Raw genomic sequence first — 19118 nt, 5'->3', positions numbered from 1 at the left:
ACATGAGAACATGACAACTAATAAACCAAACACATGAGATGCAATGAATACAGGGGCAACGAAATACCAGCAACACTACAGCATAACGAATAACTAAATAGACCACGAGAGAGTGAACCATAACATACTAATGACGAGAAACATAAGCAACAATCACACAAGCGTAAAACACAGGGAACATAAACCAACAGATGAGGAGAGGGAGCGAAACAGGGCGAGACTAAAGTAGAGAAGAAGGAAGGCAAGACAGAGGAGTGACGAGGGACTCACGCACAAGGAATGACCAACACGGGAGTAAAACACTAGGGGGTTTTTATACACAGAAACAAGATGGTGAAATGAGACTCAGGTGTACGAGACTAACGACGAGGGCATGACAGACAGAGGGAGGAACGAATGGGAGCGGGGAGCTAGTCGGGACCAGGGAGGAGGGAGGGGCTGGACGTGACATAACCCCCCCCTCAAGGCGTGCAACTCCAGAGCACGCCAACCAGGGAGGGCCGGACAGACGCTGGGGACAGAGACACCACGGCACAGAGGGAGACGAGCGGGCGAGGCCGGGGCAGGGACAACAGACACGGGGCAGGACGGACACAATAGCCCGGACTCCAGACGTATGGGAGGACCGGGACAAGGAACGGGCCGTGACGTGGGAACGGGGCCAGACGGGATAGGACAGGGAGTCGACACAGGAGGCGGGACCAAGGGGGCTGGACAAGACAGGGTCAAGGGCACAGGACTGGACACCAGGGAGGACTGGGACACAGAAGCAAACAGGCATAGGACGACAGAGATGGGGACGGGAACAAAGTGGGTGACTACCTGGGGAACAGAGACAGGCACAGGGACATGGAGAACACCACCGAGGACGGACACAGGGACAGGTACGCGGACGCGCACAGAGACACACACAGGAACAGGGACCAACAGGAAGCCAGGGAGGGGACATGGCAAAAAAGGGAACACAGGTGAGTGCAAAGCAGGATTAACAAGAGTGTCAGTGTCCGGACAGTTCAGCATGGGACCAGCCCCAGGCCCACAGACGGGCAAGGCAGTCACTGTGGGGGCTGGCGTTGACTGAGAAGTGTCCTGGTGGACCGGCAGAGCCGGAGGAGTGTCCAGGGGAGCCGGGGAAGGGTACATGGGTACTGGCAGGTCCGGCTGAGGGACAGTGGAGACTGGGGAGGACGGCAAAGGGGCCGCAGGGACCTGGGTGGCTAGGCGACGGGCCGCAGGGACGGGCCGCAGGGACCGGCCGGGTCTGTTGGCTGGAAGCGGGAACAGGCAAAGTCTGTTGGCCGGCAGCGGGAACAGGCAGAATCTGTTGGCCGGCAGCGGGAACAGGCGGGGTCCGCTGGCGGGTAGCAGGAACAGGCGGAGCCCGCTGGCGGGCAGCAAGAACAGGCGGGGCCCGCTGGCAGGCAGCAGGAACAGGCAGCGACCTCCTCCGAGTTGCGGGCACAGGAGGCAGAGGTGCCAAGGAGGCTCTGAGGTGCCTGGGCGATGAGGAGGCCCCGGGAAGCATGGAAGCCAAGGGGGCCCCGGGGACAGGGGTGTCATCTGGGCCCGAAGCAGCCGGGCGGACGTCATCTGAGCCCGAGGCAGCCGTGCAGACGCCGTCGTCGGAGGGTGCAGCCGCCGTGCAGACGGAGTCATCGGAGGGCGCGGCCACCGGGACGGAGTCATTGGAGGCTGTGGCCACCGGGACGTAGCCATCGGAGGGCGCGGCCACCGGGACGGAGTCATTGGAGGCTGTGGCCACCGGGACGTAGCCATCGGAGGGCGTGGCCACCGGGACGTAGTCCTCTGGGTGCGTGGCCACCTGAACGCAGTCATCGGGGGACGGAGTCGCAGGACCGACTTCATCAGGCAACGAGGCCGTCACCCGAGGGCGGGGCCGCCGTGCAGACGTCATCGGAGGGCAGGGCCGCCGTGCAGACGTCATCGGAGGGCGGGACCACCGTGCAGACCTCATCGGAGGGCGGGGCCGCCGTGCAGACGTCATCGGGAGACGGGACCACCGAGCAGACGTCATCGGGAGGCAGAACCACCAAGCGGACGTCATCAGGGGGTAGAGCCTCCGGGCTGACGTCATCGGGAGGTGGGACCGCCGAGCGGACGTCATCAGGGAGTAGAGCCTCCAGGCCGACGTCATCGGGAGGCCGAACCACCAACGAGGTACCCTCAGAATCAAGGGACACAGGTTCATGGGTTGCAGGGTGAAAGGTGTTAGGCGTCAACGCAGACGAGATGCTGGGAGGCACAATTGATGCGGAGGTGCCAGCCTTGCAGTCTCTGAATCTCCCCACTCGGCTGACGGAGTCGGCCTGTTCGGATCCACGGGGTTGAGTACAGCCACCCGCAAAAAATCCTTTGGGGAGCACCCCCGCAGCATGTCTCCTAATCTGATGGGAGGAGGGCTGTACAGTGACACCAGCGAACCTGGTGCGCATGTACTTACAAAACCCTTCTACCGTTAAGGCTTCAGTCATGCGCTTGGACAATACTAAGTTCGCCCACTCAAGTGCTTTGGCCTTTAGGAGAGAGCGCATAAATAAAACCAAGATATCCTGTGGTGGCGGAGGGCAAGTTAGCAATCGGATATAGAGTGTCCATTGCATAATATAATTGTCAGCAGGCATGGTCTCCCCATCGTATTCCTCAGGGCAGGGGGCCAGCGAAGGTAGGTCAATGTATTTACCCCTCGAGTTTTTGACCAGTAAGGTCTGCAGGTTATCCAGATTGGATAATAAATAATCCTTTTCCTCTGGAACTAAGGGACTGCTAGAGGTAAAAGACTCTTGCTGCGTCATACTCGGGTCGGTCATTCTGTAACGTTTCAGGGGAGGGTGTGATGCAAGTGCAAGAGAACTAATTTATTCAATACAAACACCACGTCTAACAAACAGAATCCAGGGAGATAACAGAACTAAGAGACATCAACTAGAAAGAGACAGACAAACCCTACCAGACAATACACATGGGAAACACTATATGAAAACCAAAACACAATAGATACAGCACACACACGTAACAAGGAAGCTAATATAAACGCTACGGAAAGGACACTACTACAACGGTTAAGCAAACAACAGGGAGATGTGAACACATGAGAACATGACAACTAATAAACCAAACACACGAGATGCAATGAATACAGGGGCAACGAAATACCAGCAACACTACAGCATAACGAATAACTAAATAGACCACGAGAGAGTGAACCATAACATACTAATGACGGGAAACATAAGCAACAATCACACAAGCGTAAAACACAGGGAACATAAACCAACAGACGAGGAGAGGGAGCGAAACAGGGCGAGACTAAAGTAGAGAAGAAGGAAGGCAAGACAGAGGAGTGACCAACACGGGAGTAAAACACTAGGGGGGTTTTAAACACAGAAACAAGACGGTGAAATGAGACTCAGGTGTACGAGACTAACGACGAGGGTGTGACAGACAGAGGGAGGAACAAATGGGAGCGGGGAGCTAGGCGGGACCAGGGAGGAGGGAGGGGCTGGACGTGACAAGCACATACCATATTTGTTCTGTGTATTTATAGAATAAGATTAGAAGAATAATGGAAACTTCATAATCCAGCCACTAATTCTCCCAGTTGTTTCTCTGTATTTACAGAATATGTACTTTGTCCTTAGAGTAAGAATAGGATAACTATTGTGCACTTTGTGAATAGCAGTTTAATAAATTCTTGCATGCCTTATTTTTGTGTAATTAAAGATATAAATGTATGTATTAAATTGCTGTAGTTTTCATTCTTCCTCAGATGACAATACGAGCCTTCTATAGCTCTTTTTGTCATCTTGAGAGAGGTAAGACAGGCTTTCTTTCTACGCCAGCCTGCCTGTAATCTGGAGTGTGGGTGAAACTTGCCTGCCAAACTCGCACAAAAAATGATTGTCATAACTGCCACGTGCAAAGGGCAAAAGCATTTGTTTTTATTGCACTTCTCTCTTTCGTCTCTCTCTCTCACCCTCTCTCTCTCAGTTGTGCAAGCAAAGTTCTTCTTTGGATCTCTGAGACAGAGAGAGAGATTTGAAGAAGCACTTTGCTTGTACAACTGATGATGGACTTCTGTCTGCGATGTCCTGTTTTTTGGAAACCTATACAGTACATGTTGGGAAGTTAAACTCGTAACTCCCCAGTTGTTACTCCCCTACCCTCTTGTTCATAGCCTTGTTGTTTGCTGTACCTGTAGGACCATTACGAAGCAGTAAGAATTTATTTGTACTGATTCATACACAGATGTAAATTCTGGAAAATTACATAGAACTTGACAGGAAGTTACACTCTAATACACAGGCTGGTTTGAAAAGTGTTACTCCTGGTGGCAGTCCTTTTGTGCGTAACTCGCCATTAAACATACGCGTCCTTAAGAAGCACTGATTACAGGGTGCAGGATGCAAACTGTTAAATATAAAACATATCCACAGTGGGTTTGTAGGGCTGTCTGAACAGCAGATGCTAAAACAGCAGTTACAGTTCTGGGTGTCTTGTATGCTATGGAGTTCTGGAAGCTGGTGTATGTGCTAAGAGAGGCATCTTGCATGATTTTCTAGTAGCCAAAAAATTTCATTATTAAAAAATATTTGGTTCATATTTGGCTCCTAGTAGGAAAAAGGATGTAGGCTCCAGTCTCGAACAACAGAAGATTTGTAATGGAAACCAAAAGTAAAACACACACAGCAGTATACAAACGAACTGTGCATGAGAAACACAAGCTTAAGAACATTAGAGGATATGGGAACATCACACCTGAATTCAGGTGACACACCTGAATGTTCAGTCACCTATCCCATCAGGTTCAATTACTGACAAGGAAGAACCAAACAGAAACAGCATGAATATACATGCTAAGGAGGAACATAACAAGAGACACGTGTAATGTGTAACAGGATAACAACGAGGGCATGCCAACATGTCAGGATAACAAAAGCGTGCATGGTGACATCCTGGCACATTGTCAAAACAAAGGGAAACAAACAAAACCACGTGGTGGGCTGTACCACCTAAGCTAGATACCAGGTGAACAGTCCATTACTTTGGAAACATACCAGTTACATTGTTACCTGTAAAACCTGAGTGACTTTAGGGCACTAACAGCGGTCAGCTGCTGACTGCAGGCCTGTATGTGAATATAAAGTAACCCCCTACTGTCAGAATAACTTAAGGCCCATTTGCCATCATAACACTAAAGTCCTTCTGCAATTAAATAAGATTTAAAACATCAGGCTTTATTAAGAGATTCATTTATTTTCTAAATGTACGTCTTTAAATACAATGTAGAGTCTTATTTCTTGTTCACTGAAGTATACACTTGACACCTGTTAAACCACTACATGAAGTGTGAAACTGCTCCATAATGGTTTAATCATGCCTGCATATTCAGATCAACGGACTGTAAATGAAATGCTTAATAATGGTTAATCTGAGCACTATTAAATTGTTCATGAGGAATTGTAAGCTGAGGTGATTTATTCCGTTCTTATACCTATCCATATGTGTAGATGGTTTTGGAGGGTATCCGTGGTTCTGGAATTGAAGGAGATATTGCTATAGACGATGTGACCATTGAGGAGGGAGAATGTCGAGACCCCCCTCCCAATAGCAGTGAGTATATTGAATGCTTATAAAATAGACTTTAAATTTCTTATGTATTGATTTCTGAATAGAACTGCAGACTATGAGACTCCTCTTACATAATGTTACAATGCTCAATCAATAGAATATATGAAATATTAACTTGTGATGCAGACCAGTGGTATCTCTGGCTGTTTTACTGAGTAGCTATTCACCGTTTTCTTAATTACACTGTTCATAATGTAGATGTTTAAGTGAGACATCTAAAGGACCTTCAAATATCTATTTTACAATGAAAATTTTTATGATTATAGGATGTGTTTCACTGAATGATTATATAATTTAATGTTTGATTACAGCATTTATAATGTACGATAGTTTCTGTATTTTGTTTTATGTAAACACCAGGCCATTGCAGTGATGGTGAAATAGTCAGACTTTGTTTTGATGTGTACATGTCAATAACACAGTTGAAATTATTTTAGTTTAACGTTTGTGTGTGTGTGTGTGTGTGTGTGTGTGTGTGTGTGTGTGTGTGTGTGTGCGTGTGTGTGTGTGTGTGTTTGTGTGTGTTCATGTGTTTGTCTAGATCTTAGGTCTCTGGCCCCTCCCAGAGCAAAGCATATATGGCAGTTATGTTTCACTCTGCTCTTGGTCTTGTTTGTCCATCGGAGGTGACCATGTCCTTGAGATGTCAAATCTGGCTCTGGAACTCCTAGGGGCTTTTGGCAGACAAGGACTGCCTGAATCCAACTACCAAAGATTCATCCCGTCTGTAAGAGAGAACCACAGTTCAAAGTAAGATCCAGATGGAGCACGGGAGAGAGTCAGTCACTAGCTAACAAATAACTTTCAGTATATAACAGGAGACCATGCAAAGTCAGGATTCAAAAGCCAATTAAAGTCATTGTATTCCTTAAGATGTGAATGGGTCTGCCTGGATTCTTTGATTATGATGGATTTGAAAAACCTACCATGTGAATCTTTTCAAAGCACAAAGATACAATGTATTTTCCACAATGTTTTGCTTGTTTCTCACAATAATCTACTAGGCCACAGTTCTGCAATATATAAGTGAAGAAGACAGACTTCCTGTTAAATGACAGGAATGACATAATTGGTGAATAAAAACATATTTAAAAGCCAATTAAAAATCAGAGGAAAATGAATTATTCTCTACATGTGGTGTAACTGATTAGGGCTCCCAAAATCTATACTGTTTTCAATTTATTATCTTTTACCGTATATTGTTATTGTACCATGCTAAAATATGAATAGGTTATTGCCTATTTGTATTATTGCAGTAATGAAGCTGAATATGACAAGGTTTCTATTGGCGTATGTTTTTGTTTGAATTTGTTTCTAGTTTCTTTGTTTGTTGATTTGTTTTCGCCTTTGTCAGTGGGTATATGTCCAGTATAAATTAAACTCATGGCTAACTGACAAATTGAACACTCCCACACCCTAGGAATCATTGAGTTGGCCTTTTCACTTTAGCTTGGCTCCATAAAACACATTTTAAAATGGAACAAGGAATGCTTGAATGTCATCGTTTAACTACTGTATGGGTTGTCTACTGAATTCCAAACTGTGCCCGTCTGAAGTTTTGCCAGTCTGCAAGCAGTTGTTTTCTTGAGGTGCAGAAAGATAGCCATCCGTTCACGAGCTTTTACGCCGAAGGACCCTGTTCAGTAAGGAACAGGGAGCTGCTGTCTGCAATGAAATCAAGTGCCTTCAGAACTCAGTGTAACATCATTCTGTTCAGACACCTGGTTGGCTATTGATCATTGGCACACTTCATAGCATATCAGCAGGATGAAGACGAAAGGCAAAACTATAAGAAGTGACCACGACTAATGGATAACCCTAGTGCCACGTTTGGACCCAACATCCCACATTAGCCCTCTTCATTTCCTCATGCTGTTCAGCATTATTTACTTTGACAACTGCTTTAAAGCATACACCCTGTCATGCTCCAATCCTGACTTAGACGGAGAGAGAAGTATGACGGAAAAATTGAAAGAAAGTGACAGTTCCTTTAACGATGAACAAGAAATCGGACCTCTAGACTCTGGATGAAATACAGCTAGGAGGGCCACTGTGAAATCCTCCATCAGTTCAATAAGATGTTTGTGCTGTTGAAGATGACATTTTTGAACACTTATGAATGGAATACTACAAAGGATGAAATCCGATGTATTCAGTGAACTGCCTTGTTGAGCTGACTCCATCCTCTTGGATTCTTACAAATAATATTTTATTACTCAGTTGAAAAATTACTGCTTTTACACAAACTGTTTAAAAAATATCTCTGAACTACCTGAGACCATACATTACCTTAACCAGTTGGTTTTTGGAACTGTATTGTAAAGTCACTTTTGTTCATAAAGCTCATTTCTGGGGAAGATAAACTTTCCTCCCTCATTTTTGTTAGTCTAAAATATATGGTTTCTAACAACAATTTCTTTTGTTGTAAACAAATCCATTTTAAATCCCTTTTTCATTATCATATTATACATCATGAAATGAATCTATAGTATGGTATTATGAAAATATCAAATATATGCGATTATATGCAAATTCATTGGACAGGACCTGCTCTCCAGGTTTCACATTTTTAAATATTCATACAATAAAAAGCACAATGTGTAATATCACTACCATGACAAAATACACAAGAAACTCCCACACAATACGTTTTCTCTTGAATTTGATGAATGCCACTTCTAATAGGAATTACCCCCCAGTAATTAGATATGAAAAGGGAAAAAGATATTTTACATCTCTGATCAATAAAAAGCTTTGATGGTAACAATATGAATTTTCTTTCTGATGTTTTAGCTAATTCAAATAATTGTTCACCTATTTTTAACTTGTTTCTAATTTAACGTGTTTCTAATTTATATGTGAAAAATATGTTTTAGGTGGGCTTGCTGTTCTGAAACTGTTTTTAAATTCTTTCCTACCCACATTCTTCTGATGCTTTGAACAGTCTCAACCCCGTTTATTTAACAATGACCATTTACAAGGACTGCAAATAAGCACATCTTGATGGTACCTGGTATAACTGGTTTTGGGCCACTGAACACATTCTGATTTCAGCCAGTGACGTCTTATAAAAAGTCTTTCTTTTGGGATTCATCTAAGAACCTTATTCAGTTCAGCAAAATTGTTACAAAAGGTTTACGCAAATCTGTTCATTCAGACACCTGCTGCATAAAACATATGCATATTAACAAGAGTGCCTGACCTGTTTTATTGCTTTGCAGAGTTGACTTTCACAAACAAGGAGGGCCACAGCCACCCTGGGGCTCTAAAGTTTGTGAATGGGGAGTTTGGACAAGATGCAGTGCATGTTTTAGAAGTTATGTTGATGCACTGTAATTCTTTTTAAGCCTATATTATAGCATCAAAACTGGCTTGTACATCCATACTAGTAGTATTGGTCTAAAAATACAATATACATCATCACATATACACCATCACAAATTTTATTGAGTAAGAGGTGTAAACTTCTTGTAGCTGCATTTCTTATACCTGCTTATTGGTAAATAATACTATGATGCTCATTTACGATAGCCAAGGAAAAGTCAGTGACTATTCTAAAAGAGTCCAATAATAGTTGTAAATCTCAGAGAGAAATTGTCATACATCCAGTTACTGTCTATGTGTGTTATGAAGGAAGCATCTTTTAATCCTCACATTCCCATTCTGTATCGCAGTAAGAAATCAATAGGCTTGCCATTGACAAAACACTGGTGAAAAAGGAAGGAAATTATATAAAAAAGTAATATTAAAAAGATACAAGATGGTATGTGTATGCTCTTGCAGAACTGTAGTAATGAATATTTCAGGAAATCGGGGAATGTTTTGAAATAGGGTGAATTCAGTTCTATTGGAATAACACTTTTTTGTCTTTGTAGAACGTTTTCAAAATTATTAGAATCGGGTTCATCTTATACACATAATTGTGTTTCATCAGCATAGCAGTGGAAACAAATACGTTTATGGATAATTATACCCAGTGGTACTGCCCCTAGCATTTTGCAATGGTACTGAAACAGGGTCTTGTGAACTACCAAGGTTTTCTTTCAGACATACCAACTGCAAGCTGTTACTGAAATAGGACCTGAACCAGCCAGGAGAATAACATTCCTACACTCCAACATGATTTTCTAGTAGCCAATATGTTGATTCATGTCACATGCCACACTGAGATAAAGCTGCATCCAGGGACGCAGCCCTGGTTGGACTCCAATATGTCAGTGATTTATTACATTAACCAGCACTGTTGTGGTACTGTGGGGTGAGGACTAAACCCTGACAGCCATATTTGAGGTGTGTTATCACTGTGTTACTGAGCTTAACTGCTGGCCTACAACCATTTCTTACTCAACATATCCTTAGAGGTTAAAGGTAGGTTTGGATTTCATAGGAATCAAATGTTTTTGTTTTAAAATTTAATTAAAACCTTTTTAACTGAATTTAAAATATTTAATAAGGGTTTAGAGACAAGTTGTTGACAGCTGTCTGATGGCTTCAGGTAACATCTTTGAATCAGTGTGTAGCTGTTTGAATCAGTGTGATTATCTGTGTCTGCTGTTTTCATCTGATCTGAAATTTGAGTCATCTTTTCATGCATTCTGATTATGTTTAGGATTTCAGAGTTGCTAGTCTTACATCATCACATGCATGTGTTACTGTACAGAACAGTTCATATTTTGAGAAAAAAAGTTTGGAACCCAGTACACTTAGTTCCTTTGAGTAGATATGTAACATATTACATTTAGTGACCTTTTATGAATTACATGAACAGTAACTTTTCAACTATATATGTATTACTTAAGTGAATTTCTAATGGTCTATCATTAGAAGAAGATTATGTGCTAATATAGCCACATTTCCTGATGTGGCATGAAAATGTATTTCAGCAGTCATGGATGGACTGACTAAATAGTAAAAGATTATGGAATCAAGAATAATATACAAACATTTTATGCTTTCAACAAAATAATTACTGCTTAATCCATTAAATGAGCTGTATCTGAACCCATATCCATATAGCTACTGTATTTTTAGTGGGAATTTGACAACAGTGTGCAAGGTGTCATACAAGATGTTTTTGAAGTGCATCTCACTAACAGAGTGATGGGACACGAGCACAAATTGTTCACTTAAAACAAATTAGAAATAACTTCTAAAATAAATGTGATATTTTACCATCCTTAAATACTGAAATAGTATAAAGAGTAAAGGTAAATATTGCATTTATCTACACTAAAAACTGAAGTTGGGAAAATATAAAAAAAATGAAAGTATAAATGAATATACTGCATTTTAAACAAGACTGATTAAAATAGTAAAATAGCACAGCACAATTCCTTTTCATTGCTGTGCTTCGTGGAGATATGAAAATACTCATTAAACAGCCTGTGTACAAGGTATAAGCAGTACTTGTGTAAACACAAATACATCCTGTAATCATTCTTACATTATGCATGTTCAGTATCTGGGCTGGAGGTCTTTCTTTTTTATTCACTATGATTAAAAAACCAGAGCTAGACTCTCTGGATCTTTTTCAGACTCTAGGTAGATTGATTGTGAGTGATATCTTCACACATGCAGTTTTTCAGGGAAAATGATCAGACTCATGTAATGAATGTAGAGGGTCATATTCACTGCTTTCCCAACAAAGAGGCTGTGGCATAAGATTTCATGATCTGACCTTCTCAAACGTGCACAACATGCCTGCATGTTGGAGGCTTGGCACCTGGTGCTCATTTGGTCCTTAGGTCCAGTGAACCTCTCATATCCACATTGTTCACATTCTAGCTAGACTGCATCACTAAGACAGCTGTGGATATGCATGATCAGAATGTGACTGGGTTCTCTGTCTTTTGAGGTGGACAGAGTCAGATGATCAGATCTTGCTGTAGTGTTGATATAGGCCACACACTGCCTGCATTCTGCAGGCTAATATTAACTGGATTTACACATTAGCAACTCACAGTAGCAACTAATCACACTGATCATTGTCACTGGATGAGAGAATTGATACAAGGTGTAGATGTTGAGACTAATGAAAATATCCTAGTATTTCTTTTTCTTATAATAGGTTCAAATGTATATACAGTATGTTATCATGTATGTCATAACACAGAAATCTTGTAGTATTGTTCTGACCTTTTCATTATGGTCTCTAACAGATATGGTTCTTCACCGTCCATTTCCAGAGCCCTGTACCTGTTCAACCTGGGGGACGAAAGTATCATCAAACACCATGGACATGATCTGAGTGCTGTTATCTATCACCAAAGAACCTGCTTTCATTACTTATGCAAAAACAGCATTTGCTCAGTCTGTAGTCAGTAGCAGGAAATCCTGTGAAATAGTAACACTTTAAATGACGGATGTCTACATTACATATTTATAACATCATACATAAATATTTTATAATGTATTAATGAATGTTTAAATCAATATAAATGAAGTATTCATGTTTCACATGACAATAGATTATATATTCGTTTATTCAGGAAATGCCATTCTTCTCTCCCCCCTCTTACTTTTCATCAAAGCCTCACCTCATTAGCCTTACAAGTGACAGTTCAGTTTAATACTGGAGAGGCTGCCTATAATCCTCACAGCCTGCGACTCACAACAGGGAAGCTGCTAGATGAAGGAACATCAAAAATAGATTACAATTTTTTTTTTCTCAATTCATTTGATCCTCAAGCTGCTTGTTCACATTGGCCTTAAATCAAACTAGAGACTGTTGGATGCAAGTTGTTCATCAAGATGAAGGTTGTATCAGCACTATTATGTTGAATGTATACTCTTTACATTGCAATTAGTTAACAGGGCTATTGAGTGTAGCATAGTGTATTTTTTGTTTCTGACTTTGTTTTTTCATAATATAAAGGTGCTGATTTTAGTGTACTGCATTTAAGATCAGTTACATCAAATATGACATTGTTTCCTGCTGTGGAACATGGCTTGCCAACTTCTTTGATGTTCTCTCTGTGATTAACATCTACCCAAATCCATTCCGACTTCTCTGTTCAATGGAACTCAGCTCAAGTCCTGAGTGGTTTGCTACTTATGCCCTTCAGTATACAATGATGAAAATGCTTAAAGCCTCTCTATTAAGTTATGTTCTAAGTGCCCATATTATTATCTGTAATTTATGGTCTGCAAAGTCCCTTCAAGCTTGCCCATTTGTCACCTGTGACAACCCACAGAGAAAACACACATCTTAATATACAAATCTAAAGAGCAGTAGTTTTCGCTGTCTTGTAATATGGTAATGCGAAATGTCATTATAGCCCAAAAGCATGGCTAGACATTCTTCTTGCATTAATTTTTTATGTTAATATAATTGTATGTTGTAGGGGTTAGTAACTACACTGTGCATTATTCTCAAAATACTTTAGATATGTTTGTGTCTTCACATCTTATAGAATGATTTGTGTAGAGTAATTGTTGGCACATTTTGAATTGTATTTTAGAATGTAAAATGTCTCAACCAGAATTGGATAGTCAAAAGAAATGTTAACAAGAACAGTTCATAAGTATTCATTGCAGCCATGCCAAAACATTTACAGAAAGGCAAAAATTAGTATTACTTTGACCCATGTCAGTTTATAGTGTGTTTCAGGAACCTTAGGCGGAGCTAAAGTGGGGGCGGGGATAGCACTGAACCCCCCTGAAATCTGATTCGACCCCCCAGGTGCCACTCCAGATGACTGCAAAGCTCTCAAGTCTCATGCATTGGAAGTGAGACACGTGCATTTCAAGCAGTTCACATTCATAAAATGACTGTACAATTATGACATTATGACATTAAGTTAAAATATAGAGCAATTTACATGTTTTTTCAATGCAAATAGAAGCATTAGGAAAGCTAGCACACACTTTATTTTTCTGACTATAATGTGTCACAAATCACCAACATGTAATCAAAGGCCCCCTATACCTTATGAGTGTATAGGCATTCAGCAACTTGTGCTTTACAAAATTTGAAGATTTTATTTGGCCACAACATCATATTTTAATTTAACTCAAAAATTCTCAGAACAGAAGATCAGCTTGTCCTCTGTCTGCATGTCCTTTGTGTGTTCAGTCCTTACCTTCCTGATGGCCCGTTAAATGAGATCTTAAAGCACTAGCTTTTGATGGATATCAGTGATGTCATTTCTTGCCTGTCTAATTGTACAAGCAGTGTTGCAGCAAGGTCGGGCAGTAATTGAGCAGATTCAGCCAGTCAATTAGTGCAAATAGGCCTATTGTCTGCTTGCATTTCAGAGAAAATTGTCCTCTACTGTTCAAATGAGTACAAAGTGGATGCATGTTGTAACTATCACCTGTGACTGCATTCAAATATGAAAAGTGGTCTACCCTAAACTAATGAGCTATGCAAGAGAGACTATCGTATTCTACTATAAACGGTACTAAAGAGAAATGCTATATACTCTGTCCTGAAATTTTGAAAACCTGAAAACTTTTTCATACGAGAAAGCTTAAACATCTTTCTGATATGCAAATCAAAATAATATCAGCTGAAGTAATTTTAATTGCATTTTAATTATGGACTTGTTTTTAACTAATTAATAATTAATTAAAAACACCAGGTCATAGCTACATAGTGAGATGTCCTACGTTTCTCCTGCTTGCATCATAAATCAGGATTTATATGCATATGCCATCTCTGTAACTTGACCTGATCAATGTAGAGTAAATGAAATGTGGGAGGGATAGGTGATTTCACAGTTCATGAATATGCAATATTATGATTTGCTCTAGTCAATTAGTGTTATCTATGACTTCAAAGATAACGTCAAACAAAATGTAATTCCTAATTGGAAGTTAGGAGGCAGTATACAAAAAATACCTTAGAGGTTCTTTTATTCACTCTGCGGTCACCAATATATGCTGACCTGACGTAGAAGTACGAAGTACAAAGATAATCACATTCTTGCTCTTAACATAGCATTTAGAATGAGGAGGAAAAAGACTCAAGACCTTTAAGACTGATGTTTGTGTAGTGTGTGGGCATGAGACTCCTATGAAGTCTTTGCTTTAACTTCAACAGGCTAGAATTAGCTTCACACACAGACATTCTCTGACAACATCCCTGTTTTATTGTTGTTGTTGCACACTTCTGTGAGTTAGCTCACATGATTTGGAAATGGAAGTACACTACCTATCAGGTTTGCTAGGCACAAAGGGACACAGATCTTAACAGAAATCACTTCAGCTGAGGTTTAAATAAAAGTCATAATGCTAAAGTTTAAATGTTGTCAAATGTTGTGTTCCACAGTATTCCCTCAAAAACCTAATGAGGGTTTACCAGAGTTGTGTAGCAACTGCTCCAGGACTAGATTAAGTCTAATAGCAAAGAGCAAAGTAAATATACTATTAAACAGTTTAGTGGCTGCAGGCTTGTAGCATCGCTTGAAAGTGTGGGTTGTAGCATCAAACACTAATCTGTCAGCTGCTCTTAATTGTATATAAAATTACATTTAACAGCACTAGGTTTAAAATGTTCTTTTTAGTGTTTTAAGGCAAATCGTTGTTATCTTGTATGTATGTTTCTTTTCAAAAATGGAGTGAACTCTTTAGTTGACTGAGATTTAAAAAAAGAGTCAAAATGTTCCTAGTATGCTCACACAAGTTGCAAGCAAATGGTTTAGGGTTAGGGTTAGATTTTAGATTTTGCCATGGACCTTGCTGAGAGAAAGAGTAAAACAGCTCAGACAAAGGAATGGTGAACATGCTTTTGCATAACAACACCAGGCAATAACACCCACCAACACACTCTTCACTGTGCAGTCAGAAAACCATCAACATCTGGAAGGCCAAGAAATATTACGCATTGATATTTCTTCCTCTCTTTTGTGATCCAGAATGTATTTTTGACACTAGTGGTGAAGTGAAATGCCAGTGCTATGCTTCCACCACCGTGTCTACACCTGTCCCTGAGGTGACGAGTCAGATCAGACCTGAATCTCATCATATCCCAGAGATTCTTTGATGCTCGTGCTGCTGAGCAGAGAAAGGGGCCTCTGTGGATTTCCATCACATTTGAGCTGTGATTAGGCTGTGTTAGGCAATTACTCCAACCTTCTCTGAAAATCTGAACTGGAGGGAGGGGGCATGTTCTGGGAGCCTACACGCAATCATGTGATGTTGAAATCTAAATAAGCTACTGAGAAGGACCATAAAAAAACATGGCTGTGATTTGATTTGAAATCAAAATGTTTTTTTCGATAGCAAATAAAATTAAAGATGCTATGTTGAAGTTTAAATAAAGAAATAAAAGAGTATTTTATTAAGCTCACTCTTATATTGCAGACTTAATTATATATAAAATACTTATGCATATGTAAAATATATATATATATATGACATATATAGCAGACTTATAGCAGGATCAGACACCAATTCTGACATTACGTACACAGAGATACATACACGTACACGCACATACGCACACACACACTCGTACACACACACTCACACACAATGCACTGCTACCTCACTGTAAACTGTAAATTGTAAATACCGGAACACTCAGTCACTTTATACCTGTACATACTCGAAACTCTGTCACTTTACACATATATAGATATTCTTTCTTTATTATTTATCATATTTATCATATTGACCTACGTTGTATTTATTTCTTATGTTACTGCTGCTCTGTGTGCCCCTCAATTGGCCCCCGGGGATGAATAAAGTTTTCTGAATCTGAATCTGAATTGCTCCTGTTGATAATCCATAGCACCTACGGTTTAAAAAATAAAATTTGTAATTGTAACCTGGTAAGGATGGTGACACTAGTACATTTGATTTAAATGCTCTTTCAAATTAGTTTCGCCTGATATGATTAAATGTGCAAAATGTTCAAATTACAGGTGGAAAATATTGTTAATGTGTTGCTCACTTGAATTCTGTGGGTCACATCTGGACTATGATTTTAATCCACCAACTATTGCTACTGCTGCACAAAGTTGGACAATGATTCCATTCAGAAATGAGAGATGTAGGCCTATGCCAAGATCAGAGATTTATAGTTTAGAGCACATCACTGGGAAATGGTCATTCTCATCAAACTTAAAGATCCAGAGTTAAACTTTACTCTTTTCATATGTCCCAAGTGATGAGACTATTCTGAAATGCATTTAATTCAATTTCTTCTAGCTTGGCCTGAGGGAACTGAGAATGGAGATTGCATTGTTAAAAATGCATAGGTGTGTATCTGGGGTCTAGGATGTCTCAGGTGATTACTGTGCGCGCAACCTGCACACAACAACTTTGTGGCTTCAAATACACTGATTCTTTTGAAAATGGAAAATTGAAATTCATATGAGCAATCTTTACCCGAGATATATGAGTTCTAAATTGTTTTCATTACTCAACTGTAGCTACTAGAGCATACCAAGATTCTAGGGATCTTGTATTATTAAATATGCTATTTTGCTGTGTGCAATTGGTTTAGAAAGCCTGTGATTAATGCACATTATGTAAAGGTATGACTGGTGCATTAATGCGAAAACTCTGAATGCATCATATATGTGTCCTAATGAATTTTGAACTGTGTATTACAAGGGCACAAAAGAATATCCACTGAATAATGTGTGGCCTCTCTTGCAATCCAGGTATTGATGATATTCAGAATTATATTCAGAATTTGTAGCATTGACGTTGAAGAATATAAGGATAATGTCAATTACAACCTTGTCATAGCAGGTCATGCTTATTGTAATTACAATAGTACAATCTTAATAGTGATTGCTAATAATATTTTGAAGCTCATTCGATTATTTTAGGTTGAATACTATGGGATGTGCTGTGTTGTCTATGAACACAGTAAATCCTAGCAATGTTGGGAGTATATAATAAACTGTTTTGTATATATATAACCTGTTTTTGTTTTTAAAAAATGAATAGGCCCCTAAACAACATGCACCGTGGAAGGAGTAACAGTGATGTGACACCTCTTCTGCTCAGCTGCTGTGGGTCCATAGTAACCTTTAATCCAGGAACATGTGGAAGTATTCACTGATTTTCACACATTGCTGATGATGCCCTGGTGCTCAACTTTATGACAAAGAAGTCAACAACACAGGTAAGGTCGTGATATCTTTTGCTCTGCAAAATCAGGAGGAAGGAGTGAAAATAATCTGAGTTTACAGACTGGTGCTGCATAAACTGAAGGAGAGCGTGCCTTTCAGTTTATGCACCACGTCAACCGCTGCACTTTCCAGGTGCTCTCTATTGCCTTTTCTTCCTGCTTGAATGTTGTTTCACAAAAGTCTGGGGATGGGAAGTTTGGGTCAACAAGCAATCCACACACACACTCTCACCCTCACAAATGCTTGCATGCACGCACACTCACACACTCAGCTCAATCATACAGTCCTTGACCTGGGGAACAGCTCCGGGATGCATCTTCCTGTATCAGTGCAGCAGCCCGGCAGATAAGAAATGATGAATGCAGATTGTTCTGCGTCTGACACTATCATTAGTCTGCAGTGGCTTAACAGCAGTGGGAGCTCCTCTCTCCTGCTCTGCACCCAAGGCAGGGAGGCTGTGTGAGTGATAGCCAGTGCTTGGCAGTACCTCTCAGCCACAGACCAGCAGCTGCCGTGCTTCAAAAGCAAATTCCAGCGCTGGTTCCCTACCAAATGCTTCCTGTGCCATCACAGCATAATCTGCTTATTCAAGCCACTGTTTCTTATTTCTTCAGGGAAATGTTCTACTGTTTTCGCAGACCAAACACACTGTGATTGTATAATATGGCTATAAGGGGAAGAAGAAAATGAGGCTGATGGGTATATTATTAAAAACATTTTATTTTTATAATTAGAATGTTGGACATGTCCATTTCTGGGTCACATACAAGGGTGAAAGAAAAATGAAAGAAACACGCATATCCAAATGAAATGTAACGATCTGCGCTGGGCAGAACAGGGAGGCGGACACAAACGCTGAGGAGAGCGAGATTTATTAAAAGAAATTCCATAATCAGAGTCGTAATAACTGGCGCAGGTCATATTGGGAGGGCAGTCCAAACATGAAATGTACAACGGCATGACAACGGGCACGGAAAACAACAAGGTAGACTAACTAAGGGAGAACAGGCAAAACACACGGGAGACGGATAACACAAAGGCGCAAACTTACGAACAGCAGGATAGACTAGGCACAGGTTTGAACAAAAAGACCGATACGGACATGGGAGACACAAGGACTTTTATACACAGGACTAGACAAGGACCAGGTGCGAACAATGATAACAGGGGCGTGGCAAACAATGGGAAATCACAGAGACAACGAGCAGGGCGGGATAAACAGGCAGGGAATACAGACATGAGGGAACCCAGAGTGACAGCTACGAGAGGGGGCGTAGCCCTACGTGACATGAAAGGTTTGGTGAAAGTAATGAAACAAAACTGAGCATAGACAGAACAGGATAACAGGATAACTGTAATGACCGACAACAGTCAAGCAAA

The 19118-nt window shown here is 40.8% G+C and overlaps 1 protein-coding gene across 1 annotated transcript in view; it reads left to right on the top strand.

Annotated features, from left to right (window-relative positions):
* mdga2a (MAM domain containing glycosylphosphatidylinositol anchor 2a) overlaps nucleotides 1-8342 on the top strand; it is a 178290-nt gene extending 169948 nt beyond the window's left edge. The window contains exons 16-17 of the mRNA XM_076978570.1: nucleotides 5529-5631; nucleotides 6191-8342. Coding sequence (XP_076834685.1) covers nucleotides 5529-5631; nucleotides 6191-6279 — 192 coding nt within the window. The 3' untranslated portion in view covers nucleotides 6280-8342. The remainder of the gene's footprint in view (nucleotides 1-5528; nucleotides 5632-6190) is intronic.
* Nucleotides 8343-19118: the final 10776 nt, after the last annotated feature.

This window comes from Brachyhypopomus gauderio, chromosome 17 (assembly GCF_052324685.1).
Source record: "Brachyhypopomus gauderio isolate BG-103 chromosome 17, BGAUD_0.2, whole genome shotgun sequence".
NCBI classification, from domain to species: domain Eukaryota; kingdom Metazoa; phylum Chordata; class Actinopteri; order Gymnotiformes; family Hypopomidae; genus Brachyhypopomus; species Brachyhypopomus gauderio.
The sequence above is the reverse complement of the archived record's forward strand: the minus strand, read 5'-3'. Positions and strand labels throughout refer to the sequence as shown.